Here is a 23811-nt window from a genome sequence, read left to right as displayed (position 1 = left end):
AACTCAGTGAAACAACAAGCAAAGGGTCTCTGCACACCTGGGGACTCTGAGGGCTTTGTGGACAAGACACCCACATAGGAGACCCAGGATTCAGGGTCAGTACATGGGGTGGCACAAAATATCTTCATAGCTAGATCACAGACATAGCTGGCATCTACTTTATTATCCTGTTTCTTCACTGTTTATAATTTCTTTGTATATCTTATTTGATGCTCATAGAAACCTTTTTTTTTCCCCCAATTAGAGTTGAAGACATTTTAGACACAGAGAGGTTTTGCAGTTTGCTCATTGTCCCACAGCACGTACAAGCAAAGTTGAGACTGATTTGAAGCTGTGAGGAGCAGGATGTGGGGAAGCAGCTTACTATAGTGGAAAAGGCAGGGTGTGTGGGGTCAGCTTGGCCTGGTTGGGCTTTAATCCCTTCTGATTTCCACTTCTGTGATCTCAGGCAAGTTACTCAATCTCTCTGTGCTTCAGTTTCCTCATCTGTCACATAGAGATAAAAACTGTCACAGGGCTATTCTGAGACTGAGACTATGTGTAATCCATCTCCGTCAGCATCTGCACTGCGTTGCTGTTGTTGTTGAGTTGCTATGTTGTGTCCAACTCTTTGTGACCCCATGGACTGCAGCACGCCAGGCTTCCCTATCCTTCACCATCTCCAGGAATTTGCTCAAACTCATGTCCATTGAGTCCTTGATGCCATCCAACCATCTCATCCTCTGTCATCCCCTTCTCCTCCTGCCTTCAATCTTTGCCCTATGTTAGATGCTTGATAAATATTTGCTCCCTGTCCTTTCCTTGACCCTTAGTATTAAACACATGAGTAACTGGTTCATTCAGTCAGTCAACAAACATTTATTGAAGGCCTTATTCTGAGCACTGAGGATTCATTCACAGGACAATGATCCCTGCTCTCATGGTGCTGATATTAATATTTTCGTAGGGAAGACACAATGACTAGACGAGCTATCAGGAAAAATTATCAGCCAGTGGCACGTGTTACATAATGACATATGAAGTCAAGGAGGACTTCTGAGGAGGTGACATTTTATCTGAGACTCAAATTCAAGAAAGAGACAGCTGTGGAAGAGCACAGGATCAGGGGAATACAAGTCAGAGTCACACAAGGGGGCGGCACCTCCTCACACCTGTCAGGAAGGCTGGTAACAAAAGATAATAAGAGTTGGCAAAGACGCAGAGAGGTTGAAACCTTGTCCACTGTCGGTAGAATGTAAAATGGTGTAGCTGCTATGGAAAACAGTATGGAGGGTCCTCAAATAATCATAATAATAGTAGAACTGTCATATAATCCGGCAGTCCTACTTCTGGGCATATGCCCTAAAGTGAATTGAAATCAGGTTCCTGGAGCAGTATCTTCATTTCCATGTTCAGTGTAGCAGTATTCTTAATAACCAAGCTATGGAAGTAACCTAAGTATCCATTGACAGGTGAATGGATAAGGAAAAGGCAGGATGTACATGCACAATGAATATTGTTCCACTTTAAAAATAAGGCCAGTCTTATCATCTGTGACAACATGGATGAACCTGGAAGACATTGTGCTAATGAAATGACTCAGTCACAGAAGGACAAATACTGCACAAGTTCTCAATATGAGGCTTCTGAACTAGTTCCACGTATTGATGCTGACAACAGAATGGTGGCTACCAGGAGCTGGGGAGAGGGAGTCATGAGGAGTTGATGTTCAGGGGCTATAAAGGTGCAGTTAGTTCCAGAGATGCCCTCTACAAATATATTTAAGAGTGTAGACTTCACGTTAAGTGATCTTACCACATACACACACACACACACAAAGGAAAAACCAAGAAAGTTTTGGAGGCGATAGTTATCTTTAATACCTTAAACGTGGTCATAGTAGCATGGGTACATAAATATAGCCAAACTCACTAGATTGTTTTAATTATGTGTCATTTTTTGTATGCCAACTATACTGCAGTAAGCCTTCCCTGATGGCTCAGTGGGTAAAGAATCCACCTGCAATGCAGGAGACACAGGAGATGTGGGTTTGATCCCTGGGTCGGAAAGATACCCTGGATGAGGAAAGAGCAGCCCACTTCAGTATTCTTGCCTGGAAAACCCCATGGACAGGAGCCTGGCAGGCTATAGTTCAAAGGTCACAAAGAGTCGGACACGACTGAGTGACTAAACATACACATACTGCAGTAAAGGCTGGAAAGGGGAAAAGAACAGCAAAGGAAGCGTATTCCAGGTGGATGAAGGTGCTGGCACGGATGTCCTGAGGCCGGGCAGGTTTGCTGTGAGGACTGGAAGGATGGACCGTTTGCCCAGGGGCTGATAGGAAAGGTGGAGAGCAGGAGATGCCGAGCAGCGGGGAAGCAGGAGGCAGGCTGGAAGGATGCTGGAAGTGTTGTTTGTATTCTTGGATGTCAGGAGGATTCTTTTAGGCTCTAGTGCAGGTGGGGGCGAGGGGTGGGGCAGAGCAGGAAGCTCTGCCAGCATACACCTACCTGGCCCTTTATCAGGATGACCAGTAGCACGGCCACTCTTGCTCTCTGTCACTTACCCCCAGGTCACAGCATCATCCCCTCAATCTCCAGCCTTTCTCTAGTCACCCTCCGTGCCTTCCTCAGCCTCTGCCCTTCTTTTCCACTCACCAGAGAGGAAACAAACCCATTAAGCTCTTGACCTCCATCTCAGACTCTGGGACGCCCTTAGAGGTCTCCACAGACACTGTGTTATTCTGGGTTTTCCTTCCGTTCTTTTCACTCAAGTCAGAATTTGTTATCATCACCAATATTTGAGTGCCCATTCAGCACTTTTCCCCCAAACATTAAATATAAACTGTTCTCCTGCTCCCTTTTTTTTTTTTCTTTCCTCCATGGACGAGGCTCAAATACAAAGCCTTGCAGGGTGATGTCATCCATTAATCTCTGTAGGGGTGAGTTCCCGTGGTGTGCTGCTCAATGCCTTACGAAGTGGAACTGCCTTTAACAGTGACTCACCAGCCCTTCCTACACCAGTCTCCCCTGGTGGATCATCAGAGGGGAGAAATCTTCCGTGGTCCTTCTTGGAATCTGTGGCTGCATTTACTTGGTGAATAAGCACTTATGAGAGCTGGCCACCTGCCAGGTGCCATGCAGGGCACCACGGTTGAAATTAGAGGCTGCTCCAGGCCCTGGAGATGGAGCTCACCATGTGACAGTGTCGGAGACGGTGAGAGGACAGTCTGCCTGGGTGTGGGGAGAGCGGCCTTCTCTAAGGCTCACCCCACCTGTCCCCCCCAAAACTCTCCCCTTGACACTGAGCCCGCACCCACCACCTTTGTGTTCCTTCCACCATCCCAGGCTCCCCCACCCTCCTCAGGGCCTTTGCACTTGCTTTTCAATTCCTGGCACACCCGGCCTGTCCCAGCCTCAGGTAACCCTTTACCTCAATCTCTGTGAGGTGCCCTATTTTCTTTTCATTGGCACATACATGCTGTCCACAATTACTTTTTTCATGTCATTTTTTCCGTCTTTTTCCCCCAAGTATAAGACTGTTAGACACTCTACCTGTACCATTCACCCCAGCAGAGCAGCAAGCACATAATGAACACTCAATAAATATTTACAAAAAGAGCAGAATGAAGGACCAGACCTGAAGAGCCAAGTAGAGAGTTCGCAAAGGACATGCTGGTGCTTTCTCAACTGGAGCAGAGGCGAATCGGGAGAAGGGCAGAGAATGAAGCTGACCCTTGCGGGGCCTTGGCTATGCTTGGGCATTTAAATTGAATCCTGTTGACCGTGAAGAGTCCCCAGAGGGCTTCAAACATGGTCAGGTTTACATTTGAGAAAAGTTTCTCTGGGTGGAGAATAGAATGGAAGTGTCTAGACTAGAAGCAGGGAGCCTAGGTAGAGGCCATTGCTGCATCCCAGGCAAAAAAGGTGGCGGTGGGGCTCTGAGCAGAGGCAGTGGCAGTGGGGACAAAGACAGCTGGAGTGTTTTCTGGGCACTGAGAACAGGGGAGCAAGTGCAGCCAATACCCATAAACCGAGGCGGCAGGTCCCTGGGCCCTGTTGCAGTCAGCCGCCTCCGGCCCGGCCGGCCCAAAGTGAGAGGGGCTAGAGCAGGAGTCTGTAACATACAGCCTGGAAACACATCTCTGCACCCCTGGTCCCTTGCCGCCTGCCCAGTGTTATTTGCAAACACTGCCAGAGGGAAAGGGTAAGACCTTGGATCTGGCCCAAAGCCGACTGCTCTCAGTTCTGGGAAGAGGTCATTGGAGCCGTGAGAAGCGTACTGATAGTGGTCCTCCTAAAGAGAGGAAGTCAGGGACCTCTCCATTGGACTGCGGATCCCAGGTGGGAAAGGGCTCCAGTGGCAGGCGCCAAGTCTCAAGACACGTTCATCCACTCGGCAGATAGTCATTCAAATAGTCATCAGCCACAGGGCCAGTGATCTGGGGCAGCAGTGCAGATCGAAGCCCGACTCTCACAGTGCTTGTCTATTGAGGGGTGCGGACAGGCAGGAGGTTGTCATCAGTGTGAGAAGTGCCGGGACAGGGTGGTGCTTTGAGAGCGCACAAGAAGAGGAGAGAAGGTGCGTCAGGGAAGACTTCCTGGAAGAGGTGGGATTCAAGGGATGACTAAGGAGGAGTGAGAAGGTGTGGAGGGAGCAGCATGGTCAGTAGGGACCAGAGGGGAACAGGAGCATGGCACTCTGCCTCTAGCAAAGCCAGCATGCACACAGGGCATTGCGCAAGTTCATTTTGTGTCATTATTGTTCCTTCATGGAGAAGGCGATGATGATAAGCTTCCTGGTCATTCCAGGCTGCTCATTCAGTAGACACAGGAACCTTGGAGAGGTCACATGGATGCTCTGAGCCTCGGGTTCATCCTCTGATAAGTAACTGCAGGCAGTGATGCCTTTGTCATAGTGTCTCACAGATAATTTATGTTAAATCACCAAAAATAGGGCTTAGGACCCAGAACACAATATTCATTGAGAAGGGTTTTTTTTTTACAAACCACCTGCCTGATCATAATCTGTTGTTATACAAATGGGTTTGGGATCTTTAAGATTTTTTTTTTCTAGGAAGGTCTAGTAGAGAGATGGACCTATATCTCTGTGTATAAAGCATGGGCGGGGACTGTCACATTTGCTCTGGTTCAAACAATCCCAGGTAGATTTCCCTGCAATTAAGAGAATTTGGGTAGGAAGGAAGAGGCCATTTGGTTGGTCTCAGTGCCAGAAAGAAAGAGGGAAAGAGAAAGGAAAAAGGAGAAGTAGGAGGGAAGGAGCATAAATTCAGGAAGTTGGGGATTCAGCCCTTCAGTAAGCAGCAGACCCCATCTTCCAGCCTCTGAGGTACTTGATCCAAAGCAAGATGATTTTGTTTGGAAGAGTTCAGGCTCCTCGTGTGGTGTAGAATGACAGTAGCTAATGGGACACAGTCACTCCTGTGTAGTTTGTCTGGGCATCTCTTCCTGGAACCAGTAAATTAATCTGTGTAATACAATAAGCATTCACTTGGCCTTAGTTACTATAATTTGATTGAAGTCGCAATGAAGGCTAGAATTTTATATATTAGCATTTCTCTCCCCTTTCCTCAGCAACCCAGCCCCTCAAGCATAGCCAAGAAACCCTGGGACTCCTCAGAACACAGCTGGATAATCATGGATATTCTCCACCCCCTAATCCATGCAAAAATCCTTCTACAGCATCCCTAACAGGCTCGCATCTGGCTTCTGCTGGGATCTTCCCAAAGACAGGGAGCCCACCATCTCCAACAGCTTACTGCACTGTTAGAAGGCTCCAGATGCTAACCCATTCTTCCTCATGTTGAGTTGAAATCCCCGCTTCTGGAAATAATCCATTAATCTGAGTGCTGTCCTTTGGAGCAGTGAAAAATAAGGACACCCCCTGTGGTCCCCAACAACGGGGCAGATAGTGTCGCTTCCATACAATGTGTTATCCAGAAACATGTAACTCTCCCCCAGGCACTGTATTTATAGCAGGCTGCTTTTATCATCAAGAGTGCCCTGCTCCACCTCAGGGATTTTTTTTCAGATAAAAGAAACTCACCTTTTTAAATGCAAGGCCATTAAAATATACATTGTTATAGATGTTTTATACTTTCCAATTTGGATGGGAAGTACATGCCCTTCCTCAGTAACCAAAGTGTACCAAACTCAATTTACAATTTGCAGTGACTAAGGTTGCACTGAGTGGGCTGAAGGGGCAGGAATTGGCCAGAGGAGGGAAGATGCTGTTTATCCTGGCAGGAAATGGCCTCGGACTGTTTGCTGCTTATTCTGCAGATTTCATTCTGACAGCTGTCACTTTCAGTTCATCAGCTTCAGAATAGTCCTTTCTGGACTCACCACCCTGTACATCCTTCCTCTAGCAGCCAAAAAAAAAAAAAAAAAAAACGGGAATCCAATAGTCAAAGTCCAATGGTAAAATAATTATCTACTGTCATGTTAGAAGTTAAATTATGAAACATAACATCCAAGGCGTGGGAAAAAAAACAAGACCGGACATCACTGAGTTTTCACATTTATATGTAATTGTAAGTCAGTAGACAGTGTCAGCAAACAGAGTTTTCTTTCATTTCTTTCTTTATTTTGGCTTTGCTGGGGCTTCACTGCTGCTTGGACTTTCCTCTGGTTGCCCTGAGCAGGGGCTACTCTCTAGTTGCGGTGTGCAGGCTTCTCATTGCAATGGCTTTTCTTGTTGTGGAGCTCAGGCTCTAGGCCATGTGGGCTTCAGTAGTTGTGGCACATGGGCTCTGTAATTTCGGCTCCCGGGCTCTAGAGTACGGGCTCAATAGTTGTACCCAGGCTTAGTTGCTCCATGGCACGTGGGATCTTCCCTGACTGGGGATCAAACCTGTGTCTCCTGCATTAGCAGGCAGATTCTTTACTACTGAGCCACTAGGGAAGCCCCCAGCTTAGAACTTTCTTATCCCATGCCCACAGCAGGCGTCACTAATTGATGACCTCACTCAGCCATCTGGGGTCAGCCCCAGACTCAGAATCCTCCCCAAGACAGCACGCCAGTGAACCAGTAACAGTTTCCCAGTGATGACACGAGATGCCGAAGCCTACTGGGGCATCCACGCCCTATGCCTTAGTCACTGTGTTCTCTCCTGCCTTGGAAGTGCTCTCTGTGCTGCTCAAAGAGCTTTCTCTGTTTCTTCTGGCCTTTGACAATTAGAGATTTCCTGCAGAGAAAGTAAAGAGGAAATGCAACTTTCTTCTTCACCACAATCAAGGGAGGGAGGCATTAACAAGTCACATTTCACAGAGAAGAAAGCTCAGAGATGAGTTACGTGCTCGAAGTCAAGCAGCTCCTACATGGTGGGGCCGTTATTGGAAACCAGGTTGCCTGACTTTGAAGCCATGCTTCTCAAGTGAATGTAGATCCCTATTTAAAATTAATAGAAGATGGACTGCCCTGGTGGTCCAGTGGTTAAGACTCCGTGCTTCCACTGCAGAAGACATGGGTTCAATCCCTGTTTGGGGAAGTTCCGCATGCCATATGACATGGCCAAAAAAATATATTGTTGTTGTTTAGTCACGAAGTCATGTCAGACTCTTGCAGCCCCGTGGACTGCCAGGCTCCTCTGCTCATAGAATTTCCCAGGCAAGAATACTGTAGTGGGCTGGTTGCCCTTTCCTTCTCCAGGGGATCTTTCTGACTCAGGGATCAAACCTGCAACTCCTGCTTGGCAGGCAGGTTTTTTACCACCTAGCCTCCAGGGAAGCCCCAGAAAGACATACATAATTAACATAAGAGGAACTACAAGTTATTCGGTGATTCTCCTAGCGTCTTTTAGTGTGTATCATTTTTCTTACTCTTTTATGAGCCTGCAAGGTGGTTATTATTAGCATTATTTTTTAGAGGAGGAAAAGGAGGCTCAGAGAATGGAATTCAGAGGATAGGTTGGCTTCAGCTCTGGAACTGGTGTCAAGCTGAGTGGTCATTTTTCAACGACTGAAAACACTCCCCAATCTAAAGTTGTCATACCTTCCCCAACCCCCGCTCCCCGTCTCCCAGAGCTCTTGCTTCTCATTTTCTCTGCAGCTCTTATCACCAATCAATGATTATATTCTGGACTTATTTATTTTTTTGGTTATATCTCTCCAACTAGAATGTAAGCTCGGGGATCGCGGGGCTGTTTATCTTTCATTCATCAGTATATCTTTATGCCTGTAAAAGACTGCCTGGTATGTGCTCGATAAATTTTGTCAAACAAATTAACTATTACAAGTCCTTGTCTTAAAGTATTTGTGGTGCTCTGGAAGGATCCCTGTACTTAAAAATCAGAAAACCTGGCCCTAGGACTAGATCTGCACCTTCAAATGTAACTCTTGCCTCCCATGAGCTTCAGTTTTCTCACTTATAAAATGGTCAATAAACAAACCGAGCCCAGGCTGGGATGAGGGCTCAGGCGGGTAAGGTGTTAGCAGGGCTGCAGGGTGCAGGAGGTCTCGTTACTAGTGTTGACCAGAAATCTCATTCTGGACACCTTCCCGTCCAGCTGCTCTGAGATCTCTGCCTCATTGCTGAAATGAGGGCTTCCAAGTTCAATGCCCTCGTGCTACAAGGGTGATGGGCTGCCTGCAGGGTCACATACCCAGATGCTGAGCTCACTAAGAAGGAAAGAAAACGGCAACACCATGGTTTAATGAGAAGTTAAAAATAAGACACATATAAACAGATCCTACAAACCCTTTACAGCATCACTGCACGGCAGTTCCAGGGAACAGATGGCTCTGTAGAAACAGCTGTATCCCCGAGAAACCCCAGAGAAACCCCGGAGTGCATCATTGCTCTCACATGCGAGCCGCGTGTCACCAGCTCCTTTATCACGCAGTGGGCAGAGGAACCCAGAGTGGATGGCACTCAGAGTCCCATGACAGGTTGCTCAAGGCTGGCCTCCAGTGACCCTCCTTGGCATGTTAAATCTCAGAGCTGAAGCATCTCAGTGTTTGCCTGGGTGGCCAGGAGAGGGGATGAAGAAGGAGCCCAGGGTCCAAAGACTCACAGGGCCACGGGCACACATCCCTCCTTCACACCCCTAGTCTCTGATCTATCCAAACATCATCTGTCCAAACCTGCCAAGTGCTTGACTCTCCCACATCTTTGTCACGGACCTCTGCCTACTTTTACTTTTGCCCTAACTGGCTCCTTGCATGAAACATAAGAGGAAAGCTCTGAAGCAACATTGCCTCATGTAAAATGGTAGGAATACTCCCTGTGGGATTTCAGGCCACTCAAACTCTGTGCCTCAGTTTTCTCATCTGTAAAATGGGAATCAGGTAGCACTGTTCCTACCTGGTAGGCTTGATGAGGGCTAAATACAGAAAGATAAGTCAGGAGCTTAGGTCAGTGTAGCACATAGCACACCACCACCCTTCCCTCCCCAGCTCCCCGTCATTTTATTTGTATTATGAATACACAGTTTTTACAGTCGCTTCTTTATTCCCCCAACCAGACGGTATAAGCAATTTAAATGCAGACACTTGGGTTCATTTCGCATTCCTAGCATGGGGCTTGGCATAAAATAAGGGCCTATTGATTGTGTGGGATGTTCACGTTAATACTGATACCTGGGAGGTAGCAGACCATGCCATTTTCTTCTTTATTTTCTCAGAGCCTCGATCAGTGCTGGGCAGATGTCTCTGAACCTTCACTGAATGGTCCTGAGCCCATGCCTCTCCCTTCCCACGAAAGAATGAAAGTGGCCCATGGTTTGGTTTCCTTGGAAGACAGTGTTTTGGGTTCCTGGAACTTTGATCATTACTATACACAGCAGGCAACCAGTGAACTGGTAATCTTTTTCTGCCTGTCCATGTGGTTTAATAAAATTTAACTGCTTCATGGAAACCACAGGGAAGAACCATGAATGAGGTTCCAAGAGATGTGTTAGGGCCCCAGCTCTTCTGAGCACATCCCTGGTGCCTCAGTTTCCTCATCTGTCAACTGAGGGCAAGAGGGCAGCCCTCCTGGTCTCATACACTTACTGGGAGGGACAGATGAAGAAATGGATATCAAGGCTGCTGAAAGCGAAAGGTGCTGAAAGTATAAAGCAACACTCCTGAGTGTTATTTTATCCCGATGTTTCTACGCATTGTCCTAAGGCATCAGAAGGACACGTGTCACGAGAAGGGGTGGCCTTAGAGACTTCTGAATTGGTCTGCTGTACTGTCTTCATCACTTACTCAAAGAGTTCAAGTAAGCATGTTAGTTAAGGGAACACAACTACTTATAAAATGGGCTTGGCAGGCTGGAAGTTTATGACTCACACAAAGTCCAAGTGGGTGTTCCTAATTGGCAGGTGGCTCTTCTCCATGTTCAGGGTCCAGACTCCTTCCATCTTGTGGCTCTGCCCTCCACGGAGCATCCTCCACTAGGCGCTCTTGCTTTTGCATGAGACAGTCTTAAAAATGGAGCCTGTAGTAGCCAGAATCTACCCACGTTCTACTGACCTGAACTTGGCCACTTCTCTCAGCCTGAGCACCAAAGATCTCTGTCACCAAGGGGGACACATGATTCAGAACTCTACAGTCACTGAACCATCTAGCATTAGACCCAGAGGTTGATGAACAAGGCATTGCAGTGACTTTATTACGTACAAGAACTTGGAGGAAATACCGCTAGTTGTGAATCTCAGCTGCTCTGTTCATTTACTGTGACCTTGACTAAATGGCCAAACCTTTCAGATGATGATCATCTTCGTCTGTAAAACAGGACTGCTGGTGGTCCCTGACCCATGTGAGTATTAATGAGGAAGTGCCTGCAGTGCTCTCAGCACTCACCTGGCCTGGTGAGCACATGATCCTTGCAACCCAAAGTCTTTGTCCTGCTCTCGAGAGAAGTGACTTGCTCCAGGTCACATAGCAAATGAGGGTCAGAGAAGTCAGGCCTCATTGCCCACTGATCCCCATAATCTCTCCATGTAGTTTTTCCTGACTTTGAGCAGAAGTTCAGAGGCCAGAGCCCCAGGACACAGTTCCTATCCCTCTAGAGTCCGCAGGCATGACAGCCATCATCTCTGGCATCTCAGGGGTCAATCTAGGCCACTGTCCTTAAGGATGGGAAGAAATAAATGCAAATGGCTTAAAGGCCATTTTCCTTTGAGTCCAAATTTCCCTGTGCCTCAGCTGGCTGCCCAAAGAAGCAATTTAGCAAATGCATTTTATCTCAGGAGGGATCTGTCTTTTGTTTCTGCAACTTGCTGGTTGGGAAACCCCCTGCTCCCCGAATGACTGGAATGTGGAGCGGGGGTAGCATTCAGACCTGTTAACAAAAGCCACGCCACCGTTGCCCTCCAGCTCAGCATCTCCCTGGAGATATTACCTGGATGTGAAGGAGACAGGTTTCAAGCTGCTCGATTCTTCTCCTTGGGATCAGCCTGAAATCCCATCAGCCATGCAGTCAGCAGTGAGCAGTTCTAGATTAGAATTTGAAAAGGAACATAATGCAATCATAATATTTCTGAGGTGTGTGTAGCACTCTACAGTTTACAAAGCACTTGTACATGCATTAGCTCATTTGAGAAAATTGCAGGGAATTACTTAAGTACAAAAAGTATAACAAGGCCAATAAAATTCATCTGTGAATCCTCCACTCAGAAAAGAGCTTGGTTAACATTGCAGTGGATTCCCTTTGGTCTGTTTCCGCCTGGTCTGTCTCTTTGCTGTGTTGTGATCATACTGCAAATGCATTTTTGTGGCCTGCTTTGTTCACACTGCATGGTATCTTCCACCAGCACATCTGACCTTCACATCCATCCCCCAGGAGAGAAGTAATTGTGTCGTGAGATGTCCCTGGTGTGAAAGGTCCGAGGGCTGGATTCACAGTCCAGACTGCTGCTCTCTAGCTGTAATTGGCAGGTGACAGACACTTTCTGGGCTTCATTCAGTTTCCTCCTTTGTAAAACAGAGATCTGTGCTGAAAACAAAGCAGTGCGTCTGATTTAGCACTGCACCTGGCACACCGGAGGTGCTCAGTCCACATTAGGACAGAGGTGCGAAGCACCATGTTGATAATTAATATTAAAACTCAAGAAAGGCATTGGTTGGTACAGAGTCCCAGACTCTAATGTATGTCTAATGTCATATCCACTGGGCTCTCCGCAGCCCGCTGTGTGGCTGGTAAACAACACTGTTATAGATCCTAGCCTTTAAGCATTGTGATGGTTAAGGGTGACCTTGGGAAGTGGCTGCCACTGAACCACATTGGTTCCATGCGGTTCCTAGATGGAGGCTACTTATCCCCCAGGACTGCTGGTAGACCCTCTTAGAAAGTGACTCTAGAAGCACTTTCATTGGCCACTGTTCCCTTTCTTAACATGCTATGAGTGGCTATGAGTATATCCACTAGAGGCTTGCTGGGCATACAAGGATCAGGGAGGAGTCCTGTAGGCCAGGAGACATTGAACTTAATCCTGCAGTCAGAAGGGGTCACCTGGCTCCTAGGGCCTTAGGCGGAGGGAGAATTCTAGTTTCCAGCCTTATATCAGTTAGCTACCCTGTTGGCATAGGGGGAACTTTCAAATAGGCAAGGACATCAAATTGGTCTTGAGAAGCTGAGGAATATCCCTGACTGCATCCTTTCTAAAGGTTAAAAATGTTCAAGATAGCTGAGCATATCTCAAAAATCACTGGATCACAACTGATTACCCAAGTGGCCTTTGGGAATGTATGGGAGCATTTGGAGTTATACTCAGTCATCTGGAGAATGCTACGATCATTTATTGGGCTGGGGCCCAGGAGGCTAGCAGCCCTGTGTTGTGTGGGACAGACTCGTGTGATGAAAGTGACACTATCTGTCGTCTAGTGCTCAAAACCCGTAAAACCTCAGTGGTGTACAGAGAGAAGCGTGAACAGTGAGAAGTGCTCGTAGAGGCAGCTGACCTTCGCCAGGCTTACTCGCGTGATGGGCAGCCGGGGAGACTCCACTCTGTGCCATCTGTCTCACCTCCCAGCAGGCCAGTCCAGGCACTTTCCCAAGAAGCATGCACTTCCTCTTGAACCTGATCCCTCACGGTTGGGACATCACTGCTTCCCCTCCATTCTGTTTGCCAAAGCAAGTCACAAGTCCAGCCAAGGAGGTTCAAGGATTGGGGAAATAATCTTTGCCTCTGTAGTAGGCAGCACCAAGGGTCACATGACAAAGGGCAAGGATATGGGGCAGGGGAAGTGAAGAAATCGGACCATTTAACGCAGTCAGCTGTTAGAGTACACATCTTGAGAAATAATATCATAGTTTAACCCAGCGGTTCCCAACCTTTTTGGCACCAGGGACTGGTTTTGTGGAAGACGATTTTGGACCGAGCTGGGGTGGGGCGGCGGTTTCAGGATGGGTCACACATTACATTCACTGTGTACTTTATTTCTAGTGGTATTATATTGTGATAGATAATGAAACAATTACACAGCTCACCATACCATAGCATCAGGGGGAGCCTTGGGCTTATTTTCCTGCAACTAGATAGTCCCATTTGGAGGTGATGGGAGAGTGATGGGTGCTGCTGTAAATATAAATGAAGCTTTGGTTGCTCGCCAACCGCTCTACCCTCACTGTGCAGCCTGGTTCCTAACAGGCCACAGACCAATACTGGTCCAGGGCTTGGGGACCCCTGGTTTAACCTATCAAGGCAATGGTCTTAACTGATAGAAATCATATGAAAGTCATATGAAGCCGTAGAAGTCATATGAAGGTCATAGAGAAGTGAGTGAATGTATTTTTTTATTGATTACTACACTGTTGGTTTGGAGATTTTAAAAAAATATTTATATATATACACCTTCTTGGAAAAATGTTCTATTGTATTCAGCTACTAATCTTAATAAATCTAGCCATGTAAACTTTCATCCATATTCAACTATGTATCATCATATAATGGACAAGGCTCAGGTACAGAAAAAGTATTGGAAGCAACCATGTGACTTTTGGCAAATTATTGTTTTCTTTCAATAAATTTTATTGAAATACGATTTGCATATATGCTAAATCCCCCCATTCTAAGTGTACATGTATTTTCACAAATGTGTGCTCCCATATTACCATCACCCTGATTGCGACATAAAACATCCCCATCACCCAAAGAGCTTCTCTCCTGTCTCTTCCCAGCCCTTTCATTCTGCTACTGCATATCCACTGGTCTGATTTCCAGTGGATATCGAAGTTTTCATATCCAGTGGATATGAACTTTTCTATTGAAGTTCATTAAAAAGCTGGAGTCTCCCCAGCTCCCCAGCTTTTTCATTGCCATTCTTCACCTGTAGAACAGGTATAGTCACCTCTGCCTGGGAGGGATACTGTGTATCGAACATCTGTGTATCAGCAGATCTGGAAACCTGCAGATCTGCATGTGTTTATGTTGGATGCTAAGTTCCTCCTTTCCTGTTAGTGGAACAGCTCACTCTTTCACTAGTTGGTTAGGAAGGAGGATAGAAGAGCTAAGTGAAGGAGTCCTCCTGGCAGATTAATGAAGTAAAGGATCTCAGAGTACCAGAATAGGAGAAAGAGAGAAAAGCAGGAACTGAGACTGATTGAACATGGATGAAATTAAAGGAGGAGGTTTTTTATTTATGGGATTGCTTTTCCTTTCCAGTACATGGTATAGAGTTTTAAGTCTGTAGCTCTAGGGAGAGAAAAGCATCAGGTCACACAAAGGTACTGTTCAGTTTGGTTTTCATTACTCTGTTCTTTGACAGTTACCACCTGTTGTTTGAAATTGTTGTGCTGGGTCATCAAAGAAAATGTTTTTTGTTTTATATAAGGAGTTGTGGTTGCTTATCCACTTGTCAGTGCTGCCAGCATCACTCTCAGCTCAGAGGGTCTCATTCTTCAGATGATGAGGCAGCTGCCCTCTATCATCACCTCTTTGAAATCAGATTATATTGCAGAAGAACATGAAGACAGGATCCTGTCCTTCTCTGACTGGCCGATCAACAAGGTCCAGTGGATAAGAAACTCAGGGAAGGACAGGGCACAACAGGCCAACCCCCTTGGGGATTTCCTTCTTGTTCCCAAGCCTTCTTTCCTATCTTTCAGCTCCAGAAGCAGCTCTCAGAACTGGACGAGGATGACTTATGTTATGAGTTCCGGAGAGAGCGGTTCACCGTCCACCGAACCCACCTGTACTTCCTGCACTATGAGTATGAGCCCGCTTCAGACAACACAGACGTCACCCTGGTGGCTCAGCTCTCCATGGACAGGTAGGCAGACGGACCCCACTGCCCACACAGTCTCCTCACAGCTGCCCTTCACCTGGAGAAGGCAGAAATGGCCCCACCAGCTTGGAACATGGAAGCCTGCTAACACAGGGCCTAGTCTTATCCCTTCTCCAGCACTGAAAACCAATGGCTCCTGTATGTTGATGATGCTGGTTGTTTTTGAGGATGGAGGAAGAACTGATTCTAAAAAAACAGAGTTCTAGTCAAATTACCTCAAGGAAAAGGGGAGGTGTGTTATAAGGAAACACCTGGACTGGACCCACAGTTGATGTTGGAAAGCAACTGCTACTTCTTTTCTTACACATGTATTGATGCAGGGATCATTCTTAGAGCCTTTATCAGGAAGTACTGCTGTGGTCCCTACCCTCATGTGGCTTACAGTCTATTGCACTGATTCTCAGCCTTAACTGGGGACAAATCAAATTACCAAAGGAGCTTTAGAAAAGAAAATTCATGGTCCGGCTCCATTGCAGACTAGTTCAGTAAGCATCTTTGTGAAGACCTTGCATCATTTTAGGTTTGCCGTGTGCATCCAGTATTGCTAATATAGGGCTAGCAAATAGTTAAGTCAAACAATTAACATTGTGATAAGTGCTTTGAAGGAACAGTGATCGATATTAACAGTGTCAAGTGAGGGACCTTCTTTAGGTGGTATGATCAGCGGGAGGTCTTTCAAAGGAGGGGACATTTCTGCAGAGACTTGAGGATAAGAAAAGAAGTCAAGCATAGTGGGGGAGTGTGAAAGTATTAGTTGCTCAGTCATGTCTGACTCTTTGTGACCCCATGGACTGTAGCCTGCCAGGCTCCTCTGTCCATGGAATTCTTCAAGCAAGGATACTGAAGTAGGTAGCCATTCCCTTCTCCAGGATATCATCCCAACTAGGGGTAGAACCTGAGTTTCCTGCATGGCAGGCAGATTCTTTACTGTGTGAGCCACCAGGGAAGCATATGCATTGCCAAAAAAAAAAAAGAAAAAGTTTTCCAGGCATTTAAAATAGCAAGTGCAAAGGCCCTGTGGTTGGAAGAGCCTTGTGTGTTCAGATACCCTGATAGAAGACCAGTGTGGCTGAAGCATCACTTGAGAGGGACTTGAGATGGAAGCTGCATGAGGTTAAGATTATAAACATTAGAAACTCATAAAATATTTGGGTTTTATTCTAAACGTGATGGGAATTTATTGTAGACATTTACACAGAGTTTTTGCTTTGGTTTATGTTTTTGAAAACATGTCTGGCTGCCAGGAGGTGAGTGGATTTAAAGCCTTTCAGGGTTATGCAGTTTTTCTATTTCTGGCCACCCTGTGTGCTTCCTGCCCACCTCTGCTAGCCAGCTTCCTCTCCAGTTGACACATGGTGTGCAAATGGCTGCCCTGGCCCCAGCTTTCTCCATGTCATTCCCTCTCGACTCCCATAGTTAGGAAGGGAGTTTGATGGCCTTATTCTGTCTTTGAGCCACTTTGGAGATGCCTGTGGATATGATTTCATGGGGTGGTTTTAGGAGGAAATAAGTTCATGCCTTTAAAGTGCTGAGGACAGTACCTGGCACACTTAGTAAGTGTTCAATAAATGTCACTTATGATTAGTCACGAGTGATTGGAGAATGAGCAAAATGAAGAAACAAGCACTGGGGCACAAAATGGTTCACAGACAGTAAGCAGCCTGAGAGTCCCAGAGAATGAGGGGGCACCTGGCCTCCGGAGGTATCCGGGAATGATGCGTGTTGACAGTAGCTGTGGAGGCGGTGAGTCCCACTGCTTCTTAGCAAATGACAGCTCGTGTAATTAAATCGCTTCATGGCTAGTGTCCTGGAGATTCAGACTCCAGAACACCTGTGCAGAACTTGCTGGCCATCGTTCAGTTGCTAAGTCGTGTCCGATTCTTTGCAATCCCATGGATTGCAGCACACCAGGCTTCCCTGTCCTTCACTATCTCCCAGAGTTTGCTTAAACTCATGTCCATTGAGTTGGGGATATTCTCTAACCATTTCACCCTCTGCCACCCTTTTATCCTTTTGACTTCAGTCTTTGCAAGCATCAGGGTCTTTTCCAATGAATCGGCTCTTTGCATCAGGTGGCCAAAGTATTGGAGCTGCAGCATCACCCCTTCTGATGAATATTCAGGGTTGATTTCCTTTAAGATTGACTGGTATGATCTCCTTACAGTCCAAGGGACTCGCAAGAGTCTTCTCCAGCACCACAATTTGAAGCCATCAGTTCTTCAGTGCTCAGCCTTCTTTATGGTCCAACTCTCACATCTGTACATGATTACTGGAAAAATCATAGCTTTGACTATACAGACCTTTGTCGACAAAGTGATGTCTCTGCTTTTTAGTATGCTGTCTGGGTTTGTCATGGCTTTCCAAGGAGCAGGGATCTTTTAATTTCATGGTTGCTGTCACTGTCCACAGTGATTTCACACCAGATAACAACAAAGACCAAAGGGACGAAAAGGACAAGTAGAGGTTCTGGCACCCACGAGGTCCTTGTCCTGCTGTGTCCTCTCAGGAAAGGTCTTTCCCTTCTTTTAACCCCAGTTTTCTCATCCCCAAAATTCACGTGATCTCTCAGCAGACACTATGTAAGCATCTATTACTGTGTTGTAGCCGACTCTTGTGGGGCTGGGACTATATAAGACCCTATTCCGCCCTCACAGAATATGTAGTGAACTCAGGACTCAGATCATGTATTTGTTTTCTGTTGTGGTTTAATCAGTCACCACAGATCTTGCAGCTTTAGAAACACATTTTTTCCTTTCTGACTGTGTCATGGATCAGAAGTCTGGATACATGTTAGCAGGTTCTCTGCTTGGGGTCTCAGGCCTGAACTCCAGGTGTTGACTAGACTGTAGCCTTACCTGGGAGTCAGGGTGCACTTCTAAGCTCATTCAGGTTTTGGCAGAACTCAGCTCTAGGACCAAGGTCCCCATTTCCTTGCTGGCTGTTAGTTGGGATCCTTCTGGGCTCCTAGAGGTCACCCTTAGGTCTTAGCTGTGTGGAGCAGCTTACTTCTTCGAAGCCAGTAGGAGAATCTCCCCAGTCTGTTATGTGACATGATCACAGCTGTACTAGTCTATCATATAGAATAGTACCAGCTTCTGCTCACACTCGAGGGAGGGGTGATCCAGGACCATACACCAGGAGCTGGGGCAAGAGTCTTGGGGCCAACTGAGAATTCAGGCTGCCACAGACAGGGAACAGTTTTGACAACAGACAGGTGCTATGAGAACCCATGGGAGGAGCCCCTGTCCTGGCTGGGGCAGAGAATGGAAGAAATGGCAAATATCCCCAAGAGGGGTTCTGCCTACATTGAGCTGGAGGCTGAGTCGACTGACAGTAGAAGGCTTATAGGGAGAGAAGGAGCCCCCTGCAAGGAAGGAGAGGACACCAGGCCCGCTGGGATGCACAGTTAGGGCTTAAGTGCTAGGGTGAGGAAGGACAGAGCAAATGATGTCAGCCAGGTAGGCAGGGCTTGGGGAAACCAGGGTAGGTGGCCAGCCCTTCCAGCTCAAACCTGCCAGGCTGCCAGTGAGGCTGCATGAGGGACTGACCTAGACCCATGTCCCAAGTCACCCCTACCCTTCCTCACCAGCCTGGTTGCACACGCCCTCTCCCACCAAGCACAACAGCAGGTCACCCACCAGAACAGTCCACTCTTCGTGTTTATTTTTCCTTCTTCTCTGTGCCATTTAAAATGAAGACAAAACCTAATCCTTGATCCTTGTGCTGAACGATGGTCAGGTTTGGTCTTCTGTTCTCCAGGCAGCATAAGTATATCTCAGTCCCCCCAGAGGAGGCACATGAAGCTCAGATACTATGATCTGCCCAGGTGAGTGAGTTCCAAGCGATTCCAGTTTCCCATCTTTCAGAGCATCCTGGTTTTCCTTGGTCACATTCATACCTTCTATTTGTATATTCAGTTTATCGCCAAGATATTCTCCATCAAGATCAGTAGCCAATGGCCACCTGTGAACTCAGGAGAAAAATGTGAGACTCTCTGGGGAAGCCCTGGGACATAATGATGTTCATTTAGTGCTTGCTGGATCCAGAGACTCTGACCACAGCTTCTGCACAGGGTAGGTATTTAGGAAAGGGAAAATGAAGTAGGGGGATAAAGGAGAGGAAGACTTGGGTTCAAAGTCAAGTTGCACTACAGACTAACCATATGAATTTAGACAGTTTATTTAGGCTGTTTGAGCCTCACTCTACTTACCTATACCCCACTCCAGTACTCTTCCCTGCAAAATCCCATGGATGGAGGAGCCTGGTAGGCTGCAGTCCATGGGGTCGCTAAGAGTCAGACACGACTGAGCGATTTCACTTTCACTTTTCACTTTCATGCATTGAGAAGGAAATGGCAACCCACTCCAGTGTTCTTGCTTGGAGAATCCCAGGGACAGGGAAGCCTGGCGGGCTGCCGTCTATGGGGTCGCACAGAGTCGGACACAACTGAAGCGACTTAGCAGCTTAGCAGCAGCAGCTACTTACCTATGAAGTGACAATAATACCGTCAAGCTCATAGGTTACCATCTATGCTTTATAAAGTAAGAGACTGGAAAGTGCCCAGTGATTAGCAAATGTGCCACAAACACTAGCACAGTTCTCTCAATGGTTTTTACCTTTATGCTGGCTATGGCATTTGCAACCTGGGATTCACAATTAGAAGGAAAAGACTTACGAGGTGGTCTAGTGGTTAAGAATCTGCACTTCCACTGCAGGGGGCACCGGTTCAATCCTTGGTTGGGGAACTAAGATCCTCCATACATCTAAGTGCCCCCCCCCCACAAAAAAAAGGAAAAAAATTAAATTATTAACAACCCAAATCCATCCTTATGTATATACTTGTTATCAACGAAACACAGATAGAACAGAGCCCCTCCTTCTGTGGCTAGCCCTGAGCATCCTCCCGGCCTGGGCTGCAGGAGACCTGGCACCTACCCTCACCACCCCCTTAAAGACAGGCCAGGCACCTCTCACATCAGCTGCAAATACCAACCACAGATGCCTTCCCTTCAAAGCACACGCATCCCCCAGCATGGCAGACGTGTGATCCCCCCTAACGCATTGTGACAAGTACTGCCATCCAGACAATACCTCAGAGAACTCAAGGAATTCTACACCCAAGCAAGAGACACTTAGCGGGACATAATCAGAAATTATAAAGCAGTAGCACACAAGCTGATGAAGACGGCGGAAATGCCTCCTTCCACTCCATCCCACACATCCAATTACGATGCAGCGGGCTGACTGGTGCCTCTTGGATTGATTTTTAATTGAAGAAACATTTTGGGTATGTTTGTAAACCTTTGAGTCAGAAGTAGGCCCTACGTGAGTGCCACAACAAATTAGGGGAGCCGGCATGCGGGCTCCTGTGCCCAGCTCCCTCTGGAATTCCGTTCAGAAAGAATGAATGTCGCCTGCTGCAGTGATGGACCCGGCAGGGCTGCTGCTTGCCCGGCCACTCACTCTGGAGGGTGATCGAAAGGACAGAGGGAGCTGGCCTGATTACAGCATCCCTGCCACCTGGCCAGGAGACGCTTGCTCTTCCCTGCTTCTTGAATGAAGCCTTTGAAGTGCCATCTGCAGTTCCAGGGACTCATGTGGCTGATGGGCCTGCTCTTTGTTTTCTGCAAGTGAGGGAAAGAGAACATGAACTGAGCTAACGGGGTCCCATTCTTAGGTCCCATCGCAGCACAGCATCTCTTGGGACTTTGTTAGAGCGCAGATACATGGATCTCACCCCAGATCTGCCCAACAGGGATCTCTGCAGTGGGGCCCAGGAATCTGTGTTGTAATAAGCCTCCCAGGTGACCCTGAGCCTGCTGAAGCTTGGAAAGCATCATTCTAGAGAGTGAAAAGTACTTTCACCATGTGACAGCCAGGGCAATCTTTAAATACATACAGCAGGTCACATCATTAGAACTCTCTGATGCATTCTTATGACCTTAAGAATAGTCTTAGAGCTGCCCACCAAGACCTTGATGTCCCTGTATGACCTGATCCCTGACCATCCCCGAACACCTCTCTCCTTCTGCCCCTTGCTTGTCCATCTGCCATCCATGCTGGTCCTGTTGCTTCTTACTTGTGTGAGAACACACTAAACTCTGTATCCCAAGGGCTCCTCCCTCTTGGAAAACTTTTTTCCCAGGCTTTCTCAAGATCAAGACCAGTCTTTCTCCTTGTCCAGGGCTCACACTGACTTTTCCACTTGCCCCCACCCTTACTCTTCATCCCGTTTCCTCTTCTGTGGCCCCTCTAGCCCTCAGTTCACTCTAATCTTATCTTGGTCTGCTTATTGTCTTCTCTCTCGGAACTGCATTTGAAAACCTTGTTTTTCTCATTCATTCTGGGGCCCAGCACAATACCTGCATGTTGTAGATGCTCAGTAGATATTTGCTGGAGGTGTGTGTATTTGAAAGGCAGGAATCACAGGTGTCAAGTACCGAGTGTGGACGTGTGCTGTCACTTCAGTCGTGTCCGACTCTTTGCAACCCTGTAGCAAAGAGTAGCCCACCAGGCTCCTCTGTCCATGGAATTCTCAAGGCAAGAAGACTGGAGTGGGTTGCCATGCCCTCCTCCAGGGGATCTTCCCAACCCAAGGATCGAACCCACATCTCCTGCAGCTCCCCCGTTGCAGGCGAATTCTTTACCACTAAGCCACCAGGGAAGCCCCCATGTACCGAGTGCCTGCTGCATATCCAGTTCTGTGACAGACACTTGATGGTCATGACTAAGGCTGTTCACAGGGCAGTGGTCACAAGGTTCCTGGGGCTCTGGGCAAGCCCCACCAAACAACCACTTTTCAAGTCCCCTGTTTGTGTCATTTGTTAACGTCCCATTGACCAAAGCATGTCCCATGGCCAGCCCAGAATCAGTGAGGGGGGAGGGTAATATCAAAGCATGTAGATAGAGGGGAAGAGTTTATAGCCAATTTGTCATTGACTAAGGTATTATTGTCCCCTATATGCATGTGCGGAAATGGAAGCACGAACAACTACAGTCACTTGCCCAGAGATACTGACACAGGTCAGAGTTCAGACCTAGTTCTGCCTGAGCCCAGAACCCTCAGTTACCCTCTGGACCCCTCAGCCTGCCTTGCTTAGGGTACCAGATGGGAGTCATCTGCCTTGTAGGGAGCGGGTTCCCCATTCCAGCAGAGGCTGAGTGGCCACCTGCCTGGCTGCTTGGAATGACTGACATTCTAGAATTCCTTCCAAGCCCAGTCTTCTAGATTTTGGACTCTGCCATCTCCCTGCCTGCTCCCTGACACCTCCACAGACTGTCTGGGGCTCCCTTCCTCAGTAGGACCCCCTTGGGGAAGCCCTGCCTCTTTCAGACATCTGAAAGCGGAAGGCCTCCCAGACATCTCTAGGCATCCCTGAGCCTTTGCCCTCCTCTTCCCAGCTCTGACAGGGCGGGGAGAGCAGGGGACAGAGCATCAGGACGGGTCCTGGTGTCAGCATTTCCTCTCCGACACTGTGTGCTCTTCAGCAAGTTAAGACCCTCCCTGAGGCTGAGCCCTTTCATCATCATGATGGTGTAATCAGATTGAAAATCTCAGAGATTCTTTCTAAATGGATGATACTGCACTTGCAGAATTAATCTTTGTCTCTTGAAACCCTCTCCATTGGTCCAGGTCCTTGATATGCCAGATCCTTATCTTCCTACCTAAGAAAGACTCAGCACAAAACTCGGTCTCAACAAGAACGACACAGGGATAGACCTTAGGGAACAAGTGTGTTTGAGGGGAAAACAACCAGGAGAAGAATGAAGAGGATGGGGGACCTCTGACCCCAAGAGAGACCAAGGAGGAAGAGGAGGAGGGGGGAATAACGGGAAGCTGATGCCAAGCTTAGACCAGTTTCCTGTTTGGGGAGACAGGTGATGGGGACATCTTTCTCAGCCAAACCCAGTTCATGTTGAATAGTGGTCTGGATCCCGGGCGCTGGAGTCAGACCTGGCTGTGTGGATCCAGCCTGTCTACCTTGTGACTTGAAAGAAGTCACTTCACCTCCTGGAGCATCCTCCCCTGTAACACAGTGATGAGAATCTGCACTGTGTTTAGAGCATTTCTGTGAGTCTTAAAAGTGCTACCAGCCCAAATGTGGCTGGCATGCCGTAAACAACAGGTATGTGGTAGAGATTTATTGTATCATGATCACATTCTCTCCATTATCATTATGATGAACCTCGGTTTGTCTGTCTGCCTGTTGCTCAGATCCCGGCAGAGAGCTTTGTTTTAAGGGACAAGAGAGATCGGAGCTGGTGGCAGAGAGACAGGAAGTGGTCGTGGCACCACTCGTTTTCACTCACTGAGGTTTTTTGGAACCTCTGGCGCTGTTTCCTGTAGAGTCCACGTGGATGTGACGTTTGTCACATTACCAGCACCTTTCTCCCGAAAACCCTAAGTATTTTGTGTCTCTGTCCTCACTCTAAAATCTTTGCTGAGGGGGGAAGACGAGCTGGATTAGGCAGGGCTTGCTCCCTGCTTAGAAAACTCCTCAGACACAGAGTCCAAAAGCAGGTCAGTGGGAGAGTCCACAGCCAAAGCTGTCCTCCCTTCACACTCAGTCATGCCTCCTGCATCCCATCCCCTCTA

At 47.4% G+C, this 23811-nt stretch overlaps 1 protein-coding gene across 4 annotated transcripts in view; it reads left to right on the top strand.

Moving 5' to 3' along the window:
- The window catches only part of LARGE1 (LARGE xylosyl- and glucuronyltransferase 1), a 609947-nt gene that overhangs the window by 552882 nt on the left and 33254 nt on the right, over window positions 1–23811 (top strand). For all 4 annotated transcript variants that reach the window (NM_001205588.1, XM_005206780.5, XM_059886204.1 and 1 more), the window contains one exon: window positions 15037–15200. In NM_001205588.1, the coding sequence (NP_001192517.1) occupies window positions 15037–15200 (164 nt within the window). The remainder of the gene's footprint in view (window positions 1–15036; window positions 15201–23811) is intronic.

The sequence above is a fragment of the Bos taurus genome, chromosome 5 (genome assembly GCF_002263795.3).
Source record: "Bos taurus isolate L1 Dominette 01449 registration number 42190680 breed Hereford chromosome 5, ARS-UCD2.0, whole genome shotgun sequence".
Classification (NCBI taxonomy): Eukaryota; Metazoa; Chordata; class Mammalia; order Artiodactyla; family Bovidae; genus Bos; species Bos taurus.
This window is presented reverse-complemented; position numbering and strand designations above follow the sequence as displayed.